The sequence below is a fragment of the Apis dorsata genome, unplaced genomic scaffold (assembly GCF_000469605.1).
Source record: "Apis dorsata unplaced genomic scaffold, Apis dorsata 1.3 scaffold_964, whole genome shotgun sequence".
Taxonomy (NCBI): Eukaryota; Metazoa; Arthropoda; class Insecta; order Hymenoptera; family Apidae; genus Apis; species Apis dorsata.
Window position 1 is genome coordinate 202,839 of NW_006264071.1, and position 10,156 is coordinate 212,994.

At 46.0% G+C, this 10,156-nt stretch overlaps 1 protein-coding gene across 2 annotated transcripts in view; it reads left to right on the forward strand.

Annotated features, from left to right (window-relative positions):
• Positions 1-10,156, forward strand: part of LOC102672128 (unc-112-related protein-like) — a 37,761-nt gene that overhangs the window by 25,901 nt on the left and 1,704 nt on the right. For both annotated transcript variants that reach the window (XM_006623871.2, XM_031514295.1), the window contains exons 2-4: positions 7,558-7,791; positions 8,566-8,834; positions 9,185-9,604. In XM_006623871.2, the coding sequence (XP_006623934.1) occupies positions 7,558-7,791; positions 8,566-8,834; positions 9,185-9,604 (923 nt within the window). The remainder of the gene's footprint in view (positions 1-7,557; positions 7,792-8,565; positions 8,835-9,184; positions 9,605-10,156) is intronic.

Consider the following 10,156-nt stretch of genomic DNA (forward strand, 5'->3'; position numbering starts at 1 on the left):
GTAATTCCGATCCGCGGGGATAATTATTTCGAAGGGGATCGTTTGGGTACGTGGAAAAATGGATCGAAGGCGAGAACACGAGGACGCGAGTCTGGACACAACGAGTGTTTAAATAGAACGCAACAGGTAGAGGCCGGTCGATTTGCATATCTCTTGCACCGTCGCGGTGCCGCATTGCGGGCACCGTGAAAGGAAATAAATTCGTGTCGGGAATTACCTGTATGCAGTCTCTCGCCTCTCAGAGATATGTTCCATTCTACACATTTCCATTTCGTTTCCTCTTTGTCTTGAGAATAGTCGAGATTAATTTCGGTGTAATTTTGGCGGAGCTTTTTAATTTTAATTATTTCTAATTAATTAATTCTACTTTGGAAGAGATTCTGAATAGATAGATAGAAGGATTAGAGGGACGATTTTCGATGTTCAGACGAGGGCGGTTCTCGCAAATCGATCGAAGAAGGGGTAGCGGAAATTTCTTCCAGAAAAGGAAAAAAGAATTCGCTTCCAGCGGCTTTGATTTTTACGTAACATTCGTCCCGAGAGAAGAAGCGGCGCCACGCTTAATCGACCGAGAAATCAAAGGGGCGTTGGTACCAACAAGCCAGGACTTTCTTCTGATTCCCTGGCTGGTCCCTACGCGAGTTTCCGCGAGTCGTCTTTGTGCCTCGCTTGTCGAGGGTAACTCGACAATGCTTCATCCCTTCAAACAGAGGTAAAGGGGGAAGGAGATTGGCGAAAAACCGCGAGGGGTTGCACGATGATTTTATGCAGGCACGGATGCACCAGAAAATTCGTCATTAATTCGAGTCCATTTCGATCGGATCACGGAATATAAATACTCGTACTCGTAATCGAAATCGTACAAAGCCACAAGTTATCGATGTCTTGGAGGAATAAAAATTGCCATATATCTGGATTTTTTTTTTTTTTTCAAACACGTTTTTTCACGCGTTAAATCCACCCCTGAGCATCGTCGCTCGCTCGTCCTTGCTGTTGACAGAGCTGGCGTTCTTCTAAACCCTCTCTTTCTTCCCTCTCAATGGCCCACATTTCTTTGCACAATCGCAGACCCATAGAGGGTTGTTCCCTGGAACCCCTCCGTTTTTCGCGCAGGAACTCGGACGGAGGGGAAGGGGTTGGCGGGGCTCATTGTCACCGCTCGTTCTCGTCCCTCCATTATTATATCATAATATTATATCGCGACTTCCGTCGAGGATCGTTTGTTCCTGCGGAAAGGGGTGTTATGTGTAGCCACGTGCGCCACGGGTTTTGCCCCTTTATTAAGCGTTTACCCGGTTTAAACTGTGCCCGCACTGCGACTTCGATTCCGTCTCCCTTCTATGTTTGCGTTTACATAGTCGTGGCACGTGGTTCTTTTTAATATTTACGTATATATATAGTACATATATATATATATATATATATACTAGAGCGACGAGAGATAATCTCGTCTAGTTCCGTCGAGAAGCTGGAGTACTTTAAAAGAAAACATTTCGTTACGTGACAAAACGACGATGCCACGTGCCGTTGAAAGGATTATGCGTGGAGAGAGAGAAAGAGAGAGAGAGAATGTCCATCGTCGGGGAATCGTCGAGAACGTTTAACGAGGTTTACGTTACCAGGCTACGTTATACAGAGCCGCTTGGTCAGCTGTTGACACTGTACCTTGTGCTCGAGGATCGACGCTTGTGACACGAACAGACACGGTTTGATAACGAATACGATAACGAACCTTGTATATCGTAACTGTGCGATTATAACCACGCGATGCGTGTTCCTACTTGCGCAATTCAATCGGAAACGATGATCGTTTCGGTGCAGGTATTCGCTGCATCGAGAATGTCGGGAGAATCGCATACTCGACCCAGTTACCTCGTTATACTTTCCCCGATTGTTCCCAAAGAATTAAACTCGCTGCCTTGAAAAGCTAACGAAACAATTTTACTTGCTCCAATTTATAACCAAAGTTAATATTTTTGTCCACTCTTTCACACACAACGCTAAACTTTACAGAGGAGGGGCGAATACGAGTTGCCATACGCGCTTTTAAAGTTTAATCCACGTTGTTGTTTTTTTCTTTATCAGACGAGGAGAAGGATACGGTCGCAAATTTTTCAGTCAAAAAAGTTGCCGGAGGGCGGTGCGAGGAGACAGGGTGATAAATTTTCGGCCGAGACAAGCGGCCTCGTAATGACGGTGTGGAGCGATTTCGCCATTCTCTCGAAGGGAGTGACGCTTTCGCAATCGATTCGATCGAGGAGACGATTCCACGAAGGGGAGACAGGTGCCGCGTGCAATATCAATGCGATCCGCGCCTAATTATTCAAATTACTTCTCCGCTTTACGGAATTCTTGATCACGCTCGTTTCGTATTATGTGATTAACGCCCTCTTCAGCCTCGCCTCGGCTCCCTTTGCCTTTCAAATTCATCCTCGAACGAACCAGACGTTTATTCCGCGTTATTTTCAAATCTTTATTGTATTTTTCGCGCTCGAGTTCGCGAAAACTCCAGATTCCAAGATTCCGCGGCGTGTTCCGTAGATTGTTGCCAAGATACGTACGCGCGTTTCATTGGAATCATTCCGCTATGTCGGTCTCTCGATTTACGCCCGGCTGTATTTACTCGGCTGCTCCAAACGTGGCCCTACCGAAATAGATTCACTCGCGACGAGGGACCACGTAGGAGAATCGAGCCTCGGCTTCTAATTCCATTATCAAAGACTTTCTTCGTTTGGTCACATAGGGAGTGTCGCGAGAAGAAAATATTCGTTCATTCCGAAAATAAATCGCAATAAATCGAATAATTCAGCAGTTCGAAAGTAAAAAGTTTAATTTAATCGGCAATTAATGCAATTCTTAGATCTGAGAGCCAGGATAATTGAATCACTCCGTTGCGAAGAGCGTTCTCGAGGTTGATTTGGCCAGTGACGAGAGGAAGGTAATCATCTGCGCGAAAAGATGTTTTCGCACGGGCACTCGAGCGTTTCCGGTCACTGGCACGAGCAACAAAGCGACCTGGAAGAGAGTCGTTTTTCTCTTTAGTGTGTCACGGTGCCACTCCTAGCGGTACACCGCATACACACATCGATCCCTCGTTGTTATGCAAAGAACATTTTCTCGTCGACGAATCACCACGGTTTCCTCTTCGATTCCAGCTTACATTTCCCCTCCTGGACATTTCCCATTGTCCACTCTTGTCGATCGATCGATCGTCCGATTTTCGAGAAACGCGAGCAATATATCCGATCGCTTTTTAAACGACGACAGTTCCACTTAAGTTTGATATTTCGCGTGTGTGCATCGAGCCCGTTCGTTGCACTTTTCACGGTTCAACTTCCTCGAACGTAAGGCGTAACGTCCGTTATTCTAAATGTCGTGCCGCATCCTTGCGAGTAACCTACTACTGCTATCGTTCAAATGTGTTGCCGCGCACAATGATCGGTGTCGTATAAAATGATAAATGGGAGAAGTATTTCATAAAGTTTACGAGAGATCGGTTCATCGCTTCGTTGTAAAGTAAATAGTAACGACGAGAAATTAGTTCATCTTCTTTTTTCCGTCCATTTCCTGCTTCCCGTGCATCACAATGACCCTTGTCCCAACGAGAAAATTATAAACCAAACACCTATTTAAATATTGTTTCTACACGCGTGACAAAGCCGTCAATTCGAAACCAAGAGGTAAACGAACTTAATGTAATATTTCGGAATTTCTTTTTCCCTTGAACCTCGATCCCCTATGAACGGGGAGGTCGATCCAATGCAAATGGCCGATTTGCATACGAACTTTCGAATTATTCGCATCGTATGCGGCGCAACATCGTCCCGTGTACGAACATCTAATTGAATATTTTATATCAGGACAACGCGTCGGTTAATATCTTGTAAGTGGCCGCGACTCGACCACAATGATTCCACTTCGCGACGAAAGACAATGCATACTAAACGCGTCGTAGGTAGCTGTAACCAGCGTGTTGTAACATGGCTGCTAGTCGTCGACGAGCGGAATGCGGCGCGCAGAGACGATTTCAAAGTCATTCTCCCGTTGGCATTGTTCCTGCATTGTTTTTTCCACGCGAGAAACTCGCTCTTTCCTGGAACACGTCCCCCCTCTTTCGATCAAAGATCGCGTGGGCGGTGTCCAAGGATCCCAAAAGAAATGTTCTCTCTCGATCGGCGAGAGAGCGGCGCAGGGAGGCTCGCAACGAGTGCTAAAATTCGCGAAATATTTATAGACCGCAGCTGCACACACTTGGCCTCCTCCCCTCGGTCGGGCGCCACCACGCACGTTGCGTCCAGCCATCCTCGTTGCAACGTAACGGTGCGTGAAAACTGCGTCGGGTCAACGCTGCAGATCATCCCATTAACGGTACACCCGCGACGTCCTTTGAATTCGTCGCGCGCCTCGCGATGCCTCTCTCGCATAGAAAAGACTCTCGACTAGGTATCTTGGATGGCCGATGAGAAAGGATAGGAGAGAACTCTGGGACCACGACGAAATCACCCACCCCCTTGTTTGGAATGATTCCAAACGCAGATGACTTCGGTCGAATCGAATCTCGAAGGAAGATCGATTTTCTTAAAAATGTCCTACGAAATATAATTTTCGGTTGCAGAAATTTTTTCGTAGGGCGCAAGTTTGCAAGAACGGAAAGAAAGGTGGTCGACATCGGTGTATATCGTTCTAGGCCGCAGCTGCGTTCTAGTCGTTTCTTTCAACGATGGGAAGAAACTTCTTTGGTGTATACACGCACCAAAAATGCTGGTAGACGGCGTAAAAAAATGGATCGAACAAGGTCCGGCTGTCACGCACTCGAAGAATTTGAGAACGACGCGCTGCTACCGGGAATTCAATTCACACCCTCGACGAGGAATGACACACGCACCCCGTCCGAGATTTCGCCCCGTCCACCATGTGGTCGTCCTAATAACCGCTTTAAACGATGTTCGGTCGGAGGAGTGGCACGGATTTTCGGGATTTCGAGTCGTTAAATCGAGCGGGACACGGAGCGGAACAGCTGTGAAAATTTGTTTTTCAGCGACACGTGTGTATCTCTACGTCGTGCGTGTTTCCCCGCCAGCAGCACCAGCACCAGCACCAGCAGAAACGGACCGGTTTTCACTGAGTTTCGAGAGGCGGCGAGGGATGAAACCCTTGAGCCAGCCGACAACCCTTGTCGATGTCTTCTTCCCGTGTACGAGGGGTTGTGTCCCTGACTCGCTATTCTCTCTCTCTCTCTCCATCTCTTTATCTCGCTGCCTCTTTGTCTTTTTTTCTCTCCTTCCTTCTTTCCGCCTTTCTGCTCGTGCGAAAGAATGGGCGCAAAGGAGGGAGGGAGGGACACGGGAGTGCAAAGTCCGGGACAAATATCTTCGACTGCTCGTGCGTTCGCGAGTGTGAGTGGAGACGTGTTTGCGAAAACCTTGTGTTCCCGAAGGTTCGTTGCAACTACTGCTTCTTCTCGGGTGGAGAGACGTTCGCGCGCGCGCGAATCGAAGGGAAAGAAAAGAAGAGGCCCGGCCCACTCGACGAGCGAAGAGGAAGAGGGAGGCGTGTGTGTGTGCTCGAATTGTGCCGTGGACTTCCGTAGAAACAAACGTACGAGGAAGTCTTTTGAAGCGTGGCAAGACGCACTCCTCCTCCGGGACCCTTTCATGTCGCGCCCCGCCAGATTTTATCTTCGCAACAGTTACCACGGACACTCGAGGGAGCTCGTAATTAGTGGATCGTGACGGCAATACCTTGACTCTCGGCAATTAGAGGGGTCTTCGACATTGCGGGGAATAATAGCATTCCGATTCCGAGGAGGGAGTGACAGGAGAGTACAGGAGGTGGGAGACGAATCGATCTGTTTCTCGCTGAATCTCACCCATCCGAATTCCGATTTACGGATGCATTGTAACGAAAGATCGCTTTTTATTTTTACCTCTTAACGATCGAGTTATCAGAATTTTGATTCATAAATAAATTTCGTCGTGACGAAAGTTTGAGAATGCAATTGAATCGAGTGACAGGAGATCGAAAGTATAGGGAGACGAATCGATCTATTTCTCGCTGAATTCACCCATCCAAATTCCGATTTTACGAATGCATTGTAACGGGTATCGCTTTCTTTTGTCTTTTAACGATCGAATTATCCGAATTTCGATTCATAGACGAATTTCGTCGTGACGAAAGTTTGAGAATGGAATTGAATCGAATAAAAGGAAATCGAGAATACAGGGGGATGAATCGATCTATTTCTCGCTGAATTCATCCAAATTCCGATTTTACGAATGCATTGTAACGAAAGATCGGGTATCGCTTTCTTTTGTTTTTTAATGATCGAATTATCCGAATTTCGATTCATAGACGAATTTCGTCGTGACGAAAGTTTGAGAAAGCAATTGAGTCGGTCGAATCGAGTGACAGGTGAATCTCATCCATCCAAATTTCGATTTTACGGATACATTGTAACGAAAGATCGGGTATCTAGGATTGGAACCGAGACGATTGATTTACTTCTAATCTTCTATTGAACTGTTCGCTTCTTACTTTCGCCTCTTAACGATTCGAATTTCGATTCATAGACAAATTTCGTCGTGACGAAAGTTTGAGAATGGGATTGAGTCGATCGAATTCAGATGCCCAAATTTCGATTCTACGATTCATTTATAATAGGAAAATAGGAAGCGTTGCATAATCGTGTATTCAAGAATCGTAGAATATTCCAAGCGTTGAATCTTAGAAATAAACCGATAACCGGTTTCTACGTTAATTCCATATGGCGATAACAGGACGCATGGTACGACTACGACCACGTGGTTATAAAGCCCGATAATATATGTGTGTGTGTGTGTGTGTGTGTGTGTGTGTGTAAATCATCGAACGAGGCCCGGATAGGAAGCGTCGTGAAACTCTGACGCACATGTCCCGGATACGGGGTCCGGGTGGAAAGAAAAACACTGCCCACCGTGCCAAAGTATCGTGACGAGGATGAGGGTTTAAGACTGCGGTCGGAGACTTGGGAAGTCGTACATTTGCAACCGCAAGAGAAATTAAATCTATGGAGTTATTGCGTGGAATGTACAAAGTCGTCCCTGGTAAGGCTAGACTTACTACTATCTTCGATGAAAAAGTACAAAGATAAAGTTATGGCGTAACGAGACAAATTCGTTTCAATTTCTCCTTTCGATTCGGATCAAATCTCGAATAACTTGCCCTTCACGGTCTATCTCGATAGAGATCAATTCGAGAGATAAGTTGCTCCATCCTACACATCGTTTCGTGTCCCCAACGCATCCGGATAATAACCCCTGTCCCTTGATACGTTTCTCTCCAACGACGAATTAGGGATGTTTTCGGTTTCCGGAATCGCGAAACGGTCAAAGGGGGCCGACGATGAAGGGAATAAACACGCGTGTCCACGATTGCTGTCTCGTTGGATCTCCATTGGTAAATTGATGGTTGGCTTACCTCCCTTTAAGAAGCATTAAACAATCAATCGTGTCCATGGAATCGACACGATAAGAACGATAACATTTTTTCAATATTCCATTTCGTTCTCTGTGTACGCAGACATCGCCATGGACTGGTCGGATCACGCGTTATGGTGGCCGGAGAGAAATCACTGGTTGACGAGAACGAGAAGCACTCTGGACCAGTATGGGGTCGCCGCCGATGCCCTCCTGCACTTCACACCGATGCACAAGACTCTGAGAGTCCAACTGCCCGATATGCGCTGCCTCGATTGCAAAGTCGACTTCTCTGTGAAAACGTTCAACGCCGTGATTAATTTATGCAAGGAATTAGGTGAGCCGATCTTTTCTCCTTGAAGATTTATATTACGAATATTAAACGAACTCGATTCATTTTGAATTCCATCAGGCGATTAACGCGAATCAGGATTAAAAACCAGGCGGTTAATTCGCACGAGACGACTGAGTGCTAATTAGTCCCGATAATGAAATAAAATTGTTAAATTCGCAGTCACGCGAAGGTCACGGGGAGTCTTCGTGCGAGTCAAGTCGAGCGTGGCTATTCTAACGGCCAGCTTTTTTAATCAAGGAAGTGGTTCGCCGCGATAATGAAGGCATTGTATCGCGTCGCCTTGCTTTAATAACTTAGAAAAATATATTTTTGTTGAGAATATATTTTTTCGTAATCGAGTAGCGCGATCTGGAAAGGGATAATTAATCACGATTTCGCGATGTAATCAACTTATTATTATGTATCATAAAAAGAAGAAGGAAAAAAATTATGACGAAGAAATTTCAAACGCGTCGAGTTAATTTATTTGCGTTGATGTAACCGTTATTACGTCTCCTTACTTGTTTTTTGTCCATACTGTCGCGGACAGATGACCTCGTCGATAGCCTGACTCGTGTCATACTCGTAAATAGACATGGTAACGAACAACCATTTAGTTATTTCCTTGGAACAAACAAATTACCGTGAAAAAAATACAAAAAGAAAAAAAAAATGCATATAATTTCATCAAACCGTGCATTATATAGCGAAACAGTATATTCGAATGATTAACCGGTAGAAAATATAAAACGAAATTCTTTATCGTGAAAAATTCAGGTATCAGACATCCAGAGGAGTTGTCATTCTGCAAACCGCTCGAGCCGAATCATCTGAAATACAATTTGAAAGATCTGCCGGCCAAGAAGAAGATCGAGAACCAGAAGAACGGGCATTGGAACGTTCCAGCGGATACGAACACGTTCATCCCGGTGAGCCAAAGTCCCAGGGGATCGACGGGTAGCCTGGATCAGAGCAGCCCTTTCATGTGCGCGCCGGTCACACCCAACAACAGAAATCACAGCACGCCGATCAGCTCCCCCGTCTCGGTGAGTACCACGACGAATCTCTCTCTAGACTTAAACGCACTGTCGTGGATCTAAATTCGGATCCAAAGATAGAGGAGAAGATAGGATCGAAAGTATCTAGAGAGAGCCGGACCTGTTATGGTAATAAATAATCCCCCGACCGACCCGATTGCCGTGGCTATGATTTATCGATATTGGCCTATCATTACCGCTTACGGAATCGTTCAGAAAACTAATTTGCTTCTCGCGAGCGGCTCGTTTTTCCAACCGACGGTTGGGAATTGGTGGCCATTATGGTGTATTTATTGCTCGGTTACGAGCACAATCTTGTTGGCCGAACGCGGACTCACGTTTGATTGGGTTTCTTCCAGCAAACCGGTACCTGGAAGAGGAACAACAACTCGTCGGGTTTCGGTAGCACCGGCTCATTCAACGCAAACAACAGTACCATGAGTCTAGAAGTGTTGAACGGTGGACTGTCCGAGTCGTTGGCCCAGAGTCCTGCCACGATCTCGCCGGAGGTGAGGGCAAAGTTGATCAGGCCGAAGAATCTTGTTGAGCGCGCAAGAATGAACGTTGCCTGGCTCGATTCGTCGTTGTCGATCATGGAGCAGGGAATACGCGAATTCGACACCCTCAGGTTGAAGTTCAAGTTCTATTCGTTCTACGACCTGAACCCGAAAACCGACGCTGTCAGGATCAACATGATTTACGAGCAGGCCAAATGGCAGCTGCTCGCCGAGGAGATCGACTGCACCGAGGAGGAGATGCTCATGTTCGCTGCGTTGCAGGTATATTACATATCCCTCATACAGATATAACAATATTCCATTAACCCTTTCCGGTTGCTGGGATTCGCGCGGTACCACGCTAGGATGGGCCAGCTGCGCGACTGTTTACGCGGCTAAAGTTTTCACGATCCAAACATCCGGCCCTCGTCGACCGGATCGATCTATATATACGTCCAGAATACGTCTCGGTGAAACGATGGAACGGAAATAGTTGGCGATGACACGAGAGCTCGCAGCTTCAGGACTCGTTCCTGAAATTGAGGAAAGAATCGGGTTATCGAGATAAAAAAAAAAAAAAATAAAAATAAAAATAAAAAAAAACGATAGAAAGTAAACTTGCGACGGAGCATGCTTGATCGCATGGAAGTTGGCCAATTAAAGACATTCTACGCCCCTACGATAAATCGCCTCCGCGCACAGTTTATTTCTCGTATGCAAATCTCGTTTCCTTAAATCGAATCGAGAAAACATTCGCGTCGTTTTTCCGATACACCGCCTACCGGTTTCTCGATTAATCGCGTCACGGTTATCGGATAAAAAAAAAAAAAAAAA